The following is a 17,545-nucleotide window of genomic DNA, read 5'->3' on the forward strand; positions in this document are numbered from 1 at the left end:
GTCCAAAGTGTTCCTTAAAGTTTCATCGTTTGAGCGATCTTCGCACGCATATGATACGCGTGTGCGGATTCAAGTCGAAGAAGATGTGCCCTTATTGCGATACCGTTGGGAACACTGTCGACCAGATCCACCGGCACATCGAACGCCGTCACCCGAACTTATGCTTTGCGGTGCTTGAAATGTACAACACAGATGGACATTGAATAGCCACCCTCTCTCCAAAAAAATTCACGGCAATATTTTCGTACTTTGTCTTTGTATATCGATAAAGGCCCGTTTCTTCTTTAGTTAACCAAAACGTAAATCTAATTAACCAATGAAAAATCAACGTTGAAATCCTAAAAATCGTTGACTCGATGTAGTTTTGATGTCGATTGAAAAAAAAAAAAACTGTGTGCCGTATTGAAACGCAATTAAACGAAATATTCTCGATCGTAGTTGGATTTCTTGTCTGACAAAAGCATATCCCAATTCGAAGAGACGCCCGTTTATTCTCGCCAACTAACGACCCTCGTTTTGTTCTTCCTGTGACTTGCAGACATACCGATCCCGTGTATGACTATGCCGAAGAACTTTCAAAGGAATTGCAACTACCCGATGATGCCTCTGATCAAGGACCTGGCGACTCTTTGGATGGCGAAGCGAGTCGAGTTCCCATATCGGTGTGAGACATGCGGGAAAGGGTACCAGCATCGCGCCACACTGGTCAGGCATACCAGGCACGAGTGTGGCAAGGAACCGCAGTTCAAATGCCCCTATTGCGCCCACAGAACCAAACAACGCGGCAATCTTTATCAACACATTCGAACCAATCATCCTGGCAAGAACGTGTTTTCGAGTAGCATCTAGGAGGCTTAGGAGGCAATTTTTTCTCTCTCTTTCTTTCTCTGTCTCTTTCTTTCTCTCTCTTTTTTTCTTACTTTCTTCTTTTTTTACTTTCATCTATCCTCTTTTCATCATGCGCTCTGCTCGCGCAAAATCTTTTTTACTCTCTCTCTCTCTCTCTCTCGAATGTTACCATTTTGTTTAACACCGTTAACGTAGATAAAGAACTACGATAGATTAGAAACTCTATCCTCCTGTAGAGTCGAATCTTGTAACGCGATAGACTAGCGATCAATTAGCGAGACATCTCTATTTGCAACTAGAATTATCCAATTGCTATCAAGTGAAAATGAGTTTACCATCGTACGATCATACTGTACGCCTGTAAATGTCGTGATATTGTATAAAGCCATGTGCCAAGCGAATATGACGAAAAATAAAAAATGACATTTTTAAAGTACTTGAACACGTTCTGTTCCAAAAAAGAAAGAAAAAAAAACAAAAAAAAAAAAAAAAAAAAAAAAAAAAAAAAAAAAAAAAAAAAAAGAAAAAAAGACTACGTCGCGACCGTTTATTCAATTTATTACGCTCCTCCCCAATTCGTGCTCGAATGTTTCGCGTATCTCTCGCGAAACAATGCCTGAATCGTTTGCCGCATGAAAATGCGCACTCCAACCAAAGTTCTCTGTAATAATAAAGTACGTTCCTTCTTTTTACAGAGCTGTCTTGGGCCGGATACCGTTATCAAAGCAGAACCGTTGGCCAGCACAAGCTGTTGCTATCCTCGAATAGTCCAAACTTCAAGGTACCGCGGAAATCGAGCAGCTGTTTGGACAAAAAGCCAGGTTGCTTCAGATGCCCGAAGTGCAACAAAGGTTATCGTTGGTTGAGAAACATGAAGAATCACTTGAGAATCGAGTGCGGCAAAGACCCGAAAGAATATTGCCCGTACTGTCCGCACAGAACGAAATACAAAAGCAGCTTGCAAAAGCACATTCTTCGAATTCACTTTGGATAAAGCACGACCGTGTTTCGTGCGTACGTGTCGTCGTTGTCTCGCTAACACCGTTAGTTGCATCTTGTTGCACGATTAGAGTCAACGACTCGTTCGTCGATCAATTGTGATATTTATTCGCGAAGGATTCACCCGATTCAATAATCTGTTGTATGATCAATAAATTGTTGGTAAATGGATAAACCTCGGGTTCGTTTCACGTTTACTGGAAAGCTCGCTGTTGGCTTCAGCTGGTGTATTCTCGTCAATCCTACTGTGTCTTCTCGAGTCTGTGTCTTGTCGTGCACTTGACACGCAGTGTGGATTTTGTGCGTTAAAAAGTCAAGGAAGAACGAGAACGAGGCGAAAGTTCGTTTTCGAACGTGTTGTGAAAAGCGCGGCTCACCTTTGCAATACTCTGACTAAGACTTTTGTTTCAGGTATACTTGCGTGCGAGAAATGCGGTCGGCTGTTCTTCTGGCCTTCCAGTTTGAAACTTCATCGAAGAATGGGTTGCGAGAAACCACCAAATTTCTGCTGCACCTTCTGCGATTACAAGTCGAGATATAAGGGGAATTTGAGGAGGCATTTATCTTGTAAACATTGGAAACACAAGCCGAAGTTCTACTGTCCGAAAATAAAGTGTATTTTTACCCATTACGACAACCTAACCCTTGACGCAAAAAACATTCTCGATCGTTTTCGAGAGATTTGTCATTTTTAGACCGAGTCGATTGATAGCTGAAAGAACGTCTTTCGAAACGGGCGAAAAAAAAAAAAAAAAAAAAAAAAAAAACATTCGGGGAACGAAAACGAAACGTAAGTATATGTGCGTGCACGAGTACAGGTTTGTTGGCATCGTCGTTCTTTTTTTCTTTTTTTTCTTAAGCTGCTCGAAAGATACGAGAAAGATACGCTTTTCGAGGAAATCTCGAAGCGACTATTCGTTTCGAAGCTAGATATATTCGTCGAATAGCTTCGCTGATTTTTGCTCGAAGAGTGCTGCAATTATCGCGCGTATAATTATAGGCGGCTAGACGGGACTCTGTCGTCGTATTCCGTTGTGTTCTAATAACCTGGCAAGGCATGCGCTTCGATGTCTAGAAGCTAGCCACTGCGATTCCTAATCTTTTCTCTCTTCCCGTCTGAAAACCAGCCCTCGCCCAACTCCCTTTCCGATTTACGCCACGACGCATCGCATCGCATCGTATCGTATCGCATCGCGTCTCACGCCGTTCACGCCGTTTCGTTCTTTAATAACCGAGATTTCTTTCCAGATGCACCCTTATTCCCGATCGTGAGGCCGCGACTACACGTTTGTCCACGTTGCGGGCAAATGTATTCCTGGGCGTCGAATCTACGGAAACATCTGAAGATGGGCTGCGGAATGGTTACGTTTGAGACTCACTTCTCCTGCCAGTATTGCCCTTACAGATCGAGGATCGAGGCCTCGTTTCTCAAGCACTTGCTCTCAGTGCACAACATCAAGTAGACAGCTGATTCGCTGAACGTTATCTATCGTCTACGACCCTTTCGTTCAGCGACATATGCACTCGTGCAAAAATTTTTGGATTTCGCGGTGGAACTTGTTTTTCACGCAGAGAACAATGCTGTTTAGGACGGATGTTTCTCTCGCACGTTTTGATTGGTGTTTGTAACTCCGTCGCCACGCGTGTATTAGTTAAACCCTTGATATTTTGGACGTTTCGAACAACTCGGAAGGACAATTTCTTTCTTTCAATTTGACAAAATTCGTTGCATCACGTACGTGTGTTGTGGATCGATCGAGTTTTATGCGAAGCTGCAACATCTCCAAAATGTTATTGTCGTCGACGAACAAAAATATTTGTAATCGTTAGTCTCGAAAAGTTAGTGTCGCATGCCGATTTGCGCAAAAGGATTCTCGTGTATCGATGCGATTTCGCGACTCGCAAAGTAATTGTTACCGATCTCTGGTAAATCAAATCTAGTCCACAGGCTGTTTTTTTATTTCTTTCTCTTTCTCCTTTGTCTCGACTCTTTCGTTTCTTCTTCTTCTTCTTCTTCTTCTTTCTTTTTTTTTTTTTTCTTTACCTTCATCGTTACAGTCTAGCGATACCTGTAGATACTATACGTCGGATAGCATCACTTTATTCGCTTTCGTCGAGTGCAATCTACAATTTTTCGTACTTATTGTCACGATTTTTACCATATCGATAACGATAAAATAATGATAGCGCAATAAATTTTAGCAACCGATTTCCTACCTGTTTGATATTGAAGCGATCGTAGTGAGGACAAGCATGCATTCGCAGCCAGTTTTCTTTTTTTTTTTTTCCACCCCCTCCTCCCTATAAAAAGAACCGTTTGAGATTTTGCGAGCAATTGCGGTAGAATTGTAATTACGACGTTGTATGCTCAATTCCCTCTCTCTGGCGTGTCTCGGACAAAGAATTCACGGCCGAATGAATTCGAGTGCTTCGACGCCGCGTTTCCTTGTTCGAACGGACACGCTTCGACATCTCGATAAAATTAACATTGACGCGCAACGTACATACATACGTCAAATGCGAGAAGCCCATACACGAAATTCATCGTTTACGTCTACGTGATATTTACTCTAGAAGCGGGATGAAAGACGAAAGACCGTATTCAGATTTCCTTTTTTTTTTCTTAACCTGTTTTCACGCAAATCCGAGGTTACATGAGAGAGAGAGAGAGAGAGAGAGAGAGAGAGAGAGAGAGAGAGAGAGAGAGAGAGAGAGAGAGAGAGAGAGAGAGGAGAGAGGNGAGAGAGAGAGAGAGAGAGAGAGAGAGAGAGAGAGAGAGAGAGAGAGAGAGAGAAGAGAGGGAGTATGGTGGAGAATGAGAAGAAGAAGGGAAACTAGAAGGAAACCGTTCGTCCGCTCTCGTGTGAGAAGCCAAATGTTTCATTAAAGTCGTATTAAAATTGTATCGACGTAACGGATTCAATTTCATATAAGTATTCACGCTAATCAAGTAGTGAGAACCAGTCAGTCACCTTTCATCTCATTCTTTATGTAATCGTACGAACGCGGAAGACGAATCGTATTTGTTATCGATAGATTAGAAGGAACAATGTACGCGAGTCATTTGTCTACGATGCATGAACATCTCGCCTATCTTATCCATTCGATTCGATATCGATCCGTAAATCTATTAGATCGAGCAAGAATGCTGCGCAGTGATGGTTAAGTGTTCCTGTGTAACGATGTCCGGCAGTCGATTGCTTTTTAAATAAATACCTGTGTACAGATCCAATCATCTGAACAGATTCTTCGACGATTCGTCCCGTTTTCATCATTATCTTTTTCTACTTTTCTTCTTCTTTTTTTCCTTTCTTCTTCTTCTTTCTTTTCTTTTTGTTCCTTTTTTTCTTTTTCTTTTTACCATTTCATCAACGACTTTAACTTTTTACCATTTCATCAACAACTTTAACGATCGTTGTTGAAAGACGCCGACGAAATCTAACAACGAAATTAATCGATATCGATATTGCTTGCAGTTGATCATCGCTAGACAAATTGTAAAATTCGACGACTCTTTTCACCGGACGCGAGGAGTCTCTAAAGGAAGTTTGCTTTAGCAGGGGAGAACGTGCGACCGATCGTCGAAGTAGACGTCGCGCTAACGAAAATGGAAACAGAAACGGAAATCTGTGAAATACGACATGTGTTCTTTTTTCATATGCCTTTGTACGTTGTTACGGTTTCGCGTACGAAGCAGCAGTCGCATGTAAAGACGCGTGATATTTTGTTTCAGATTCCACGAGCGCAAGCAAAATCAGGGAAGGAATCGGCGAACGCATGGAGTTACTCGATGCGGCCGACGCTTACTTTATAAGCACGCGGATTAATTTTGAAAACGAAAGTACCAAAACGTGTACGGACAACTGTGTCGTGATCAAAGGTACCTGCGAGAATGAGGACGAAGACGACGACGAGACTGAGAGCATCGAGTGTCAGGCAGGCGGCTTCAATGAAGATAGGCAACAGTACAAGTATTCTTGCACGAGGTGCTTGAAAAGTTACAAAAGGAAAGGTCATCTGGTGGAGCATCAAAAAATATTTTGCGGCAAGGACAAGCAGCAGTGTTGCCCGTACTGCGTCTTTCGCACGTACAAGAAATCAAATTTGAAGAAGCACGTTAATCGTATGCATTGCAACGACGTTGATACGGTTGTTTGAATAATGAAAGCTTGCACGACGGTTATAATTATTTTCGATTTTGTAATGTGTTACATAGACGGTATAATAAGAGAATCGAGAAAGAACGAGATGTTTGCCATGTCGCGAAATGTTGTAAATGTTACAGATTTGAACGTTTAGAGGGAAGAAGAAGGAAATAAGAGAGAGAGAGAGAGAGAGAGAGAGAGAGAGAGAGAGAGAGAGAGAGAGAGAGAGAGAAAATAAAGTTGGTATCGTTTGATGTATTTATCCAATATTCTCAGAGTAATTGTAATCACAATCCTGCCCTGTTTTTCGATATTCATTCGCTTGGTTCCTTGTCCATTGGCCGTTTACCCGTTTTTTGTTTTTTTGATTGTTTCGACATTTTTAGATTTTCGTTAGACGATCCTCGACGGCGCAAAGGCAAACGAATCTTCTCGGTGTTGAACGCTGCCAATGACGAATTGGATATTGTGTTTCAGGTGAACTGATCCTTTGGGAGGACTATCAGGTATTCGAGCCTACGACGGTAACCGAAGGGAGCGAGTTTCGATCGGAAAGTTGCTCGTACGAAGCGAATTATTCCGAGTCTGACCGTAAATCAACCCGAAACAAAAGCACGGATCCCCTCGGAGGCAGATACAAGTGCTCGAAATGTTTGAAATCGTATCGTTGGAAGCATCATTTGGCGGAACACGTGAAAGCGTCTTGCGGCCAGAAGAAGGCCGAGTGTTGCCCTTACTGTAGTTACAGAAGCAACCGAAAGTGGAACCTCAAGTCTCACATAAAGAGGATTCACGCGAACATTCAGGTTACTGACTCGTGTCGTTCGTGGCCTGTTTCACGATCTTTTCCTCGTTCATCGAATTTACAATAAAACTAACCCTGTGGATGTTTTATTTGTACCGGACCATCTTAAAATTTTTTTATTTCCAACGTTATTTGTTATTTGTAACAAACAACCACCTTCGTCGCACTCGAATTTTCGACAAGGTTAGTGTGTATATATTTATATTTTCACTAACTTTGTTCACTTATTTATTTCGATCCTTGCCACCAGTAGCACGTCCATTCTACCGTTTTGATTCGACCAGCGTTCTTTCTTTCACTATGTTTCTCCTTTTCTCGATCCTATCCGACAGATACACACGCATTTCGTTTAAATCGAGAATCGAACGGCATGAGGATAACGACTCCAACCGGAATCGACCCTTCGTCAAAAATAATTCTCTCTATTTACTGGGTGGAAAGCGATTTTCACGTTTCTTTTACAATTGCGATTAATTCGTGTTACAGGGCGAAGGTGTTACACCAGAAGATCAAGTTTCTCCGGAAAGTTCGTGAGATCTGAAATTGATGTTGAACGTATCAAGTTAGCTGTTGAAGCGGTGGCCAGTGGGTTGTCCTTGAGGAAAGCGGCTGAAAAATTCTCTATATCCAAGTCTGTTCTTCATCGTTACAGTAAACTGGGGATTCTCGGTGTAATGGAGAAATATATGCGAAATGGTCCGAAATTGTGAAATTGACGACAATTGTTTGATTAGACGTTCGTTAAGTGTATGTGATTTTGGTAATGACCACGATAATGATAATAGTAATAACAACAACAACAACAACAACAACAATAAAAATAAAAATAAGAGTAAAATTAATAACAACAAGTTACAGCAGCAGCAACAACGATGACAACAATACCATAATAGGTATGATGAAAAGTATGTCGAATAATTAATAACGTAATAAAGCACAATTAGTTTATTAAGTATGGACAATGTACTTGTAATTGACCTATGTTTTATCGAACATTGTTATTCGTTCTCGTTCGTAAAATCCGATCGGTTTCTTTTTCATGAATAATCGAGTTGTCAAATGCTAGAAGACGGAAGGAAAATTGTACCGAGAAAAAGAATTGGGTCGCTTGACGATACGAACTAACGTGATTCTACATATCATCTATTTCTTTTTAGGGAATCACTTGACAAAGACTGCATGAGTCCCTGCGATAGTTTCCTGCGGTACTCTTTCTGTTTCTCCGTGGATTCAACTGATGCTATATAACCTGTCGTTCCTCTCCAAACGAATTCTCTAAACGAAAGCTCAGTATAATAGCTTTCGAGCGAAACTGCCGAAACAGACACGCGATCCGAAAAATACTTGCAAATGATTTTGCGTTGCGTTCACGTTTTCTCAGATAAATAAATTCTCGAAGAACGATCCAAACGAAAATGTACGGATGCTTAGCAATTCGGCAATTGCTACGAAGCTTGAATGAAAATGAATACGGCTGACGCGAAAGCGAACACTTTCGGTCTTTTTTGCCAACCGTTTCTAATATTGATCTCTTCTGTCTTTCGAATTTTTCAGAGTCGCGTACGCTGGGCTACATTAACTGCCAGAAAGTCACCTATCCGTGCAAGAACTGTGGCAAGGTATACAATTACTACTCCAGCCTGGCAAGACATTTGAAGCACGAATGTGGCGTGGAACCAAAATTCCACTGTCCCCTCTGCCCTTACAGAACGAAGCACAAATCCAGCTTGAACACCCACTTGAATGGCAGACATATGAAACTATTGAGCGAATTCTACACGATGCCAAACGGGAATAAGTTGTCGTCCTCTATGAACGCTGGCAATTAATCTACTTCGTCAACGATCACTTTACTTTCTACTTGAAACGCATCGACATTTGTTGAAGAATGTGCGCCAATCACCATGAAAATTCCCCCTTTTCGGTCTACGTGATATACGCTCCTCTGTCCCTGATTTTCAATTCATCTTTCTCCAATTTCTTTCGGCAATGAAACAGAAAGAAAGTCTTTCTGTTAATTATCGAACGAAAAGAGAAACGCTAGAAAATTTTTAATATTAATTTTACTTTCGTGAAATTTAATAACGCTGTGTTATTTCTACAAAACGTTGTGTCATTTCTCGTAAGAATAGAAGAAGTTCTCCAAGCGATTGCGAGAAAGAAAGAAGTAATATATCCACCACGCTTATGCGCTTTTCGAGTGCCCATTTTTAAATAAATTTGTGTATGCGCGTAAAGCGGATGCTTCGTGTCCAACATCGATTTATGCGCAAAAGAGTTGAAAAAGTTGAAAGAGTTGATACCTGAGTCATTAATCGCCATGCATGACCTAAATCTACATACCCTGTGTCGGTTTGTAGACGAAATTAGGAAAAATCCAAGTAGATTACAACAGATGTGCAGAAGTGTATACGTCGAGCATACGAACAATTCACTCACGCTTACTATACATACGCAAACGCGATCGACAATAAATAAATAAACCTATAAACCGTATTGTGCAAATGCGTGGAAATATCCGGTCGTTGTGACAGTTACATTGCACGTTGTTCAAAAGTTCGATCTAATTAGACATGAAATATTAATTATCGTGCTTGCAATACTTACGCATACTTTGTAAATATTGCCTGTTAACGGCAGATAAAACCTAGACATTTTCAAACTTGGAAGTTTTATATTTTTTACCAAGATCGATGTTCATTGCACACACAACGGGGTGTTCCGTTCTTCGGCAAGGTGACGTTTTCCTTTTCCACTGTTGTCATTTTGCCATGTCAAAATTTTCTCCAATCGGAGTGGAGGGTAATACACCGATCGATTCTTTCGATTAAAGTTAACATTAAAGTTAGGAAATCCTTCGATTCGTTCTTTTCGTGCCGTTTTCTCCTCCTTCTCTTTCTTTCCGTTCCTTCTCCTTTTCTGTCTATTTGCTCCGTATTTCGGTTACACGATGCACGAACGACTGTCGTTTAATTTGAAGATCGATTTCACGATGCAGTTCCGATCGCGTGAGAGAAAGTTCACGTCGCGGAGAGACACGAACGAAATGAAAAGCGACGGTGAATCCGTTATGGAACTGTAGGTTGAAAGATCTTCGAGACATTACCTCACGACGGAGTTTTGAAAAAGCTGACAGAAGAAATGCAAATGCTTGTACTGTGGCAACGTTAGCAAGTGTAGGAACAGTGTACACGTTATGCGTATTCATCCAAATCTCCTCTGCTTGTGATTGGATGATGATCGTGCACCTAGAAAAATGTAACCCATACAAGTATCGAGTTCACCCGTATAAATATCGGCTCCGACAATACCGATCGTTGTATCGTTCACCGATCGTTGGTGAAATGTAATTTGAAATTTTCGAAAATATACTTCGTCTGATACAACCTGATGGCTATTCACAACTTGCCAGTTGCTATCCATTACACCGTTGTTATCAATTCCGGGACGCATTGTTGCGCAACGTTGCTTGATGTTTGACACTCGAGTAAATTGACATCGAGCACACATACTGGTTTCTCGTCTTTTGTTCTTTTTTTTTTTTTTTTTTCTTTTTCTTTTTTTTCTGTTTTTAAATTAAATATCTTCAATCCAAAGCCACGTCGACTCGTCCAATCGTGTACGTGTGTACAATATCATCTGCATGTAACAAAAACGTGTCTCGTTTGTTTTACATTTCGGACAAACTAGAAGATTACTTCTTTTCTTTGTTATGCTTTCATTTCTCTCGCAAGCACGGCTTGTCCGTACGCTTAGAGGTACATATGTACGTATATACACCCCTGTATTTTATGTATATATATATATATACATAATATACTCACGTTGATAAATCAAAGGGCATTAATTGTCGCAAATAATCCGGTCAACGACGATCGAAGGAACGACGATCGCGATTTGTAACTTAGAATATTAACCAAATGATTTCTTCCTGGTTGCAGATTACGCAAAAATGCGGTTCTACGTGAGTCGAATGCCCAAGGATCGAAGAAGGTCGCGCGGACAAGGTCGATTCGCGTGTGACAATTGCGATCGACGTTACCATCAAATGAAGAATCTCCGGCGACACATGATAAACGAATGCGGTAAACAACCGACGCACCAATGCACGTTCTGTCCGTATCGAGCCACCTACAAGTCGTATCTTCAGGTGCACATGATGAAGCACGCCAGATCTGGATTTACGCCACGAACAGCGAGTGTCAGGCAACAGAGAAATTCCTGAACGACTAGCAATCGATATCGTTTTTGATCGATATCAAGCGTGTACGAGTCGAGTCGCGCTCGAGACTGGCGTTTATTAGAAACGAAAGAGCCGATGTAAAAGCAATCTTAACGTGATCTCTTCGTCTTCTCTCTCATATACACGTAGACACATGAGACAAGCAGCCATGCACGCACACAGATACAAACACAGATTCGATAATAACTTTCGAAAACAATCGGTATTCTCGATTCATATGCATTTGGATGTTTGAAGGGTGAACTGAAACGAGATGGATAAATGAACAGACGACGACAAGAACGAGGATAGAAGCATAGAAATATTTACGTTGTTCGCATCAGGTCGAACTTTGCAAAATTCATTTGGTTGGTTTGGAAGCAGTTTTGTGTGATTTTCGTCGATCGTCGAGCGAAAAAAAAGTGGCACGAATCAAATAAAAAAACCTGACACGTTCTGTATCAAAACGATTGTCTGATGTTTGGTGCGTACCTTCCCTTCCGAGTGCCGTCACCTCCTATTTTTCTTTCTTCGTTTCTTATTTGTCGGATCGAGGAACGCAAGTGGGTTCGTGACCGTCCGACGAGTTAAGTTTGGGAACTGTACCATTTCGGAACATCCGATTTCCACTAATCAACGAAATTTTACGTTTGTTTCAGTGGAGTGCCAGTATCCTGTGATTTCGGTGTTCAAGCATACCTGTACCACCTGCGGCAAAACGTACAAACACAAGCATCATTTGAAGAGGCATCACGATTTCGAGTGCGGCATCGATCCAAAGTTCAAATGCGCCTTTTGTTCGCACAGGACTCGGTACAAGGACAGTCTGATTAAGCACATACTGGCGAGACATCGGCTATTTCTCGATCAGAATCCACGCTACAGATTGCAACAGGTGAACGCCCTTGCCGATGTCGAGGGTACCGTGAATATTCAGGGAAGCACGTTCGCTTCTTACCAAGATTTCCCGCAAAATTTATAACTTTGTACCGCCGTCGACGTTTTGCTTCTCGCATCCAACACCGCATCTTAACACGGCGTCCCCCTCCCGTGTTTTTATCGTCTATTTATCATCATTGTAGACACATCATTGCAGAACATCTTGTAAATAAAGATCCTCTGTATTTTACGTTTTCTGTCATTCGAAACGGAACGACGAACACATGCGCCACGAAATACGAAATATATTTTCAGATCTCAGATAGAACGTATGCAGATCTACGATCGCGCGTTATTCACCGTAGTCCCGCGTATAGAAGAGAAATGCTAAAAGTCTTTTATTTCGTTTGTTCGTTTTCAGATACACAGAATTACAGCTCGTCTAATTGGACAGTGCTGACATTGCCAACGATGTCGACAATACCGAGCAATCCAGTCACCTGTACTAGGCATCTCCGTTCCATGACGCTGAAGGGCGATCAAGACAAGATGCGCAGATATGGTCCACGAAAGTATCTCTGCACCGATTGTAATCGTTGCTTTGCCTTAATGGCCTCGTTGAAACGCCACAGAAGCTTCGAGTGTAACTTGCTGTCGACCGTTATGGGAAAGGCCGAGCAGGAAAGAAGACGAAAGAAAAAGCATACCTGCCCTAATTGCAGTCGTAGCTACCAGTTGTGCACGTCACTTTGGAGACATCGGAACTACGAGTGCGGCGTCGAGCCCAAATTCAGTTGTCCCATTTGCAAGATCAAGTTCTCTCAAAAGACCAACCTCAATCGACACGTTAGAACGAAACATTGAACGTCGTCGTTGATTTTGCTTTCGTCTCGTACGTAAAGATTTGAAAAATGTAAAAACGAAAAAAAAAAAGTATTGTGATTTTTATGGGTATTCGGTACTCTTGGAATTTCCTTGTTTAACATTTATTATTTGATTCGTCATCTTCAGGTTCGTGATATTAGTCGTAGCAACGCGGTTAACTTTTACTACCTAGGAATAGTAATAGGAAGATAGTAATTGATTCGAATTGCAAGGTAATTCGCTTCGTAAACGTAATAGGAATAGAGCATGATTCGAGAACACCGACCTGTTAATTTAGTCGCACTTTTGTTAGAAGATGTGCTGCAAACCCAGTTCCAAAGATAAAGTGTAATTGTATGAATCGAATAAACATGTACACTCTCTATATTCAACAAAAAACCAGCTTTCCTTTGTTATTGTGGAACTGCTATCGCTGTACAAACGACTTTTCTTCGAACGCCGCGGATCGAGCTACGATTTCTTACGTAGAAATCTCCCAACAAGCATTCCTGAAATGCGAAAGTGAGATCGGCCTCTAATGGGACATCTCGTTTATTTTTAGGATGACCAGCAGTAGACATTTCAACATTTGAGAGTAATGTCGCACGTATAAGATCCGAATAAACGCCTGGCGATCGTTTGAGATGAAAAGATGTTTAACCACTAACCAGTGAAATTCGAGCGCGGCGGATAGAAAAATTTCACCTGTGAAACATTTGTTCTCGCAAGATTCTCGCAAAGTGCCACTCTGCGTCGACACGTTCTACAAAGTTTTATATCCTACGAACTTTCGTTCCTTCCTTTCAAATCTTTCTTCCGTAATGCGGCGGTAATTTTTCGTTGAAACGTCACGGAATTTTCGAGTGTACAAGCGATCGATCGGATAAGATCAATCGAACAGAAAGCAGAAGAAAGAAGAATCGTATAGCTATCAGTTGTGCACGTCATTTTGGAGTGTAGCATCGAAACGACGAGTGTAATTCAATCGTGTTCAAGTTCACTTGCCCTGTTGGCAAGTTTTTTTTTCCCCCGAAAGCTCAACTTCGATCGACACCGTTAGAACGAAGCGTCGATTTTACTTCTGTTTACAAGATTCTCTTATTTAATATTTCGTTTTGTTATTTCCAAATTCACGGTGTTGTGGAAATTGCGATCAGCTAAAGTCATCTTCTAATAGTAGGAACGGCAATAGGGGGATAATAACATAGACAGGTAACTATAATAGAACTAGAGCACGATTTGAGAATCAATTTTGTTGTCGTGCTTTTTTTTATAAGTATTTATACGAATCGAATAAACGAGTGCATTTTCTACATTCGTTAAAAATCAATTTCTTTCATTACGTCACTATCGTACCATTGTTGCCGCTCAAACAACTTTTTTTAAATTTTTTTTTTCCTTTTTATAAGTGTTAACCGACTCCTCCATACGACACACAGCAATTTTTTGACCAGCGTTTCCAAATGTGAAAGTGAGATCGTTTCCCCGTTTGATCTATTCCGTGTGAGTCGTATTAAATCGGCTGAATATCGATTACTCTCCTCTAATAGGTTTCTCCCATTTATTTCTAGGATTCAAAAGGACAATCGGATTTGAGAGTGTCATCGCATGTACGAGCGCGGTACAGATGCCATTTAAGTGTCCACGATGCGGCAGAGCGTACAAAGTGAAGAAAAGCTTAGCCACTCACATAAAATTCGAATGCGGCGGACGAAGAAACTTCACGTGTCACGTTTGTCCGGCGAAATACACGCAGAACATTAGCCTGCGTCGTCACCTGTTGCAAAAGCACAACATTTATCTCCCACCAAAGTTCTCCATTCCTAAGCGAATCTTTGCTTAGCGATGAGAGTGCAACAACAGAACGAAACAAACGTATCCAAACGCAGACGTTGAGTCAAATCGAGCCGATTTGAATCATTTTTCGAACGCGGTTGTAATTTTTTTTTTTTTGTAATATTTCAGTTGGTTTGAAGTTCTGTTGTCGAATCGCTGTCGTCCGGTCGACAGTTTCCAATTAGCATTCCGATCCTTTGCATGACGAGCGTTCACCTTTCGTCTCCAGAACGAGAAGGTATATTTGTCAGATTATATAGTGATAGGACGTGGTGAACAACCAAAAGTAAATACGATATAGATCACTGTAAGAGCGTTGTTTATAATAAGCGATATAAATGAATAATAAACATTGCGCACGAGACAACCTGATTTTCTTTAATTGTTGAGCGAGAGAGCTGTTTCTAGTGAGAACGGGACGATGGAGACAGAGGAAAGTGGTGGCAAGCATTATTATAAAGCACCTCACGTTGACAATTCTTCACTGGTAGAGTCTACTTTATGTATCGTTTTCATTATTTTACAGAACCGCAAATTGTCGCATGGGGGTCCAGAAACGGATGCTTCAGAAGTGTGGAATCGTTCACCTGTCACCAGTGCGGCAGATCGTATCAAATGAGGCACAATCTGGTGAAACACTTGCGATTCGAGTGCGGTGGCCAGAAGCATTTCGCGTGTAATCTATGCCCGGCGAGATACACGCAGAACGGGAAGCTAAGGCAACACATGCTAAACGCGCACAATATCTTCGTACCGCCGCGAAAGACGTGGATGAGATCCGCGTACAGCTGAATCCCGCGTATTTTTTCATGTTTTTGTCCGTTAGAAGCCTGTACCTTTTGATACAAGACACGCGATTAGATCGAGAAAACTTTCGTTCATGTAAAACGGTAGAATCAGTAATAAATTGTTGAAGAAAATGAACGCCTGCGGGAAGCTGCACCTTTATCTGTCACTCGTTCGAGTCGAACCTCGGGGATCGTTTCCTAAAATTCGAACATTTTGTACAAAATGTGTTTTTTACAGGTCACCATGATTGATTCATTGTCACTAATGCTCCCGCAACTGGAAGATCATCAGCGAAGAGAAAAACAGTGAAGAGAAAGAGAGAAAGAGAGAGAGAGAGAGAGAGAGTACACGGAAGAAAAGCTACTTTGAAGATTGATGAAGATTCAGTTGATTCGTTTGCCCGAAGAACTGTACGGAAAACGTCGAACGTCGAAGACGCGTAATCGTATTTTCTCAATGTCCCAGTGGCGGGCTCTCGCCATGTAGAATTAAATAAACGATTATTCACAGTCGTGTTCGTTTTGGTCGTTGATTCATTTGACACGTAGCAAAAGTGATAACTGCAATGTTAACCGTTAATTTAAACAGAGTTGCAAGCAGAGAACCATTTTTTTAGAAGAACACGCACCATCGTTTTGTCGTTCTCGCAATTTTTTTTCAGTTCCGGTGTAGTTTTTACTGGACGTAATGCACCGATGAAAGTTATTCCCAGTTTCACCGGGTTCCTCTTGTTCACAGAGAAACATTTTTCATTTTTCCAAATGATCAAATCATACAGGAAGAACTTTCTTTTTCCTATTTGTTTTTCTGGAGAGAGAGAGAGAGAGAGAGAGAGAGGGGGAGAAAGAGAAAGAGAGAGAAAGAGAGGGAGAGACTGACAATTAATTTGCTCCGCTTTACCGATGACTGGGAATTCATGCGAAGACAGAGCATTTGTGACACGTTTGTCTCGTCGATTAGAAACTTCCATATATACATATATATATATATATGTGTCAGAAAATCGATAGTTTCTTGATATACCAATGTTGTTCAATTTGCTTCCGTTTGATGAAATTTTCTGACAGTAGTGTTTTTCTTTTTCATTTGACAGCAAGGCCTCGATTCACCTGTCAGCAATGCGGCCGAGGCTACACGATGCTCTGTAACTTGAGGAGGCACATAAATAGGGAATGCGGAGGAAAACGCCAGTTTCCCTGTTTCTACTGCGGCTACAGTTTCACTCAAAAGACGAGCCTGCAACGTCATGTGATCGCGATTCATAAGATCGATGTTGTCAAGGGGATGGAAAATCTCAAGTGGAAACTGCTCATGTAGAACAGTTTCGACTTTCGATTCTAGTTTTAAATGGCAATCTCGTTTACAGTCGACGAGAGTGTCACCGCGGATAACAGAGTTTCGCGCCTTTCTGTCCATTTTGTCTGTTCCTTGTTCGGTTTTTTTCTCTTTTCTTTTTTCTTTTTTTTTTCTTTGTGTTCAGATAATTTTCTCTCTCCTGCTCCCATCCGAATCCTTCCAAAGGTACGCTAGGTTGCTCCTTGTGCTCTGCCTTGTCCATGTTCCGAGTCGTTCGTCTGAATATGTTTTCTTCGATATCCTTTTGCTGCGACTTTAGAATTTTTTTTTTATAACAGGGCATCGACGGCCAGGAGATGGGAGAACACTATCTCTGGGAGGATCGATCGACCGATCGACTCTCCCAGATCAGAAATCAAATGGAAAGGCCTTGTAGTTCATCGCTGTCGCGCCGATAGTTTCGATATTTCTGGCTCGCGATTAACATGATTTTCTACTGTTAATGTTCTTCTAGGTCTTGCGAAGCTGACTCGTTCTTCGATGACTCGCTACCAAGCGTTCTCGCTACTGTAAAGGGTTTGCAAGGGTTTCAGTCACGTACTTCTTCAAAGTTGGAGAAGTTGGATCGTTATTCTACGAACAAAATCTAACTAGACGATTTCGAGGCTGTTCTTCGAAATAATCCTACGTTCCGAAGAATTTTTGATCCTTCACCGAAGAATCACCTTCGCCTCAAGAGTAATGCGTTACCCGACACCACGCTCGAAGATCAATAACCAAGCCTGCTCTGATGATGTTACACCATTGAAGAAACGACAACCACAGCAAGTGATCCAGCCTGCATCCTCGAAACCGAAGATA

The 17,545-nt window shown here is 41.5% G+C and overlaps 4 protein-coding genes across 6 annotated transcripts in view; 3 read left to right on the forward strand and 1 right to left on the reverse strand.

Moving 5' to 3' along the window:
- LOC122529141 overlaps positions 1-5,123 on the reverse strand; it is an 86,510-nt gene extending 81,387 nt beyond the window's left edge. The window contains exons 1-2 of the mRNA XM_043654955.1: positions 5,065-5,123; positions 2,243-2,315 (exon numbers count right to left, since the gene is read on the reverse strand). Coding sequence (XP_043510890.1) covers positions 2,243-2,315; positions 5,065-5,123 — 132 coding nt within the window. The remainder of the gene's footprint in view (positions 1-2,242; positions 2,316-5,064) is intronic.
- LOC122529152 (zinc finger protein 282-like) lies at positions 4,625-6,177 on the forward strand. Of its 2 annotated transcripts, none has more exons than XM_043654973.1 (2): positions 4,625-5,514; positions 5,582-6,177. In XM_043654973.1, the coding sequence occupies exons 1-2, from the start codon at positions 5,490-5,492 to the stop codon at positions 6,004-6,006; spliced, it is 450 nt and encodes a 149-aa protein (XP_043510908.1). In that variant the 5' UTR covers positions 4,625-5,489; the 3' UTR covers positions 6,007-6,177. The 2 variants fall into 2 exon arrangements, with proteins under 2 accessions (XP_043510908.1, XP_043510909.1); XM_043654974.1 differs by having other exon boundaries at positions 4,625-5,068.
- Positions 6,178-6,684: 507 nt separating this feature from the next.
- Positions 6,685-9,460, forward strand: LOC122529154 (longitudinals lacking protein-like). Of its 2 annotated transcripts, none has more exons than XM_043654977.1 (3): positions 6,685-6,799; positions 7,285-7,691; positions 8,353-9,460. In XM_043654977.1, exons 2-3 carry the CDS (start codon positions 7,562-7,564, stop codon positions 8,625-8,627), a joined length of 405 nt encoding a protein of 134 aa, XP_043510912.1. In that variant the 5' UTR covers positions 6,685-6,799; positions 7,285-7,561; the 3' UTR covers positions 8,628-9,460. The 2 variants fall into 2 exon arrangements, with proteins under 2 accessions (XP_043510912.1, XP_043510911.1); XM_043654976.1 differs by lacking the exon at positions 6,685-6,799 and adding an exon at positions 6,875-6,981.
- Positions 9,461-10,714: 1,254 nt separating this feature from the next.
- LOC122529161 (zinc finger protein 761-like) lies at positions 10,715-12,819 on the forward strand (the record flags this gene model as incomplete). Its single annotated transcript, XM_043654985.1, has 3 exons — positions 10,715-10,883; positions 11,680-11,940; positions 12,321-12,819. Coding segments are annotated over 3 exons (873 nt in total), but the record flags the coding sequence as incomplete, so codon positions are not given.
- Between the last annotated feature and the right edge of the window lie 4,726 nt (positions 12,820-17,545).

This window comes from Frieseomelitta varia, unplaced genomic scaffold, assembly GCF_011392965.1.
Source record: "Frieseomelitta varia isolate USP_RPSP 00005682 unplaced genomic scaffold, Fvar_1.2 scaffold_279, whole genome shotgun sequence".
Classification (NCBI taxonomy): Eukaryota; Metazoa; Arthropoda; class Insecta; order Hymenoptera; family Apidae; genus Frieseomelitta; species Frieseomelitta varia.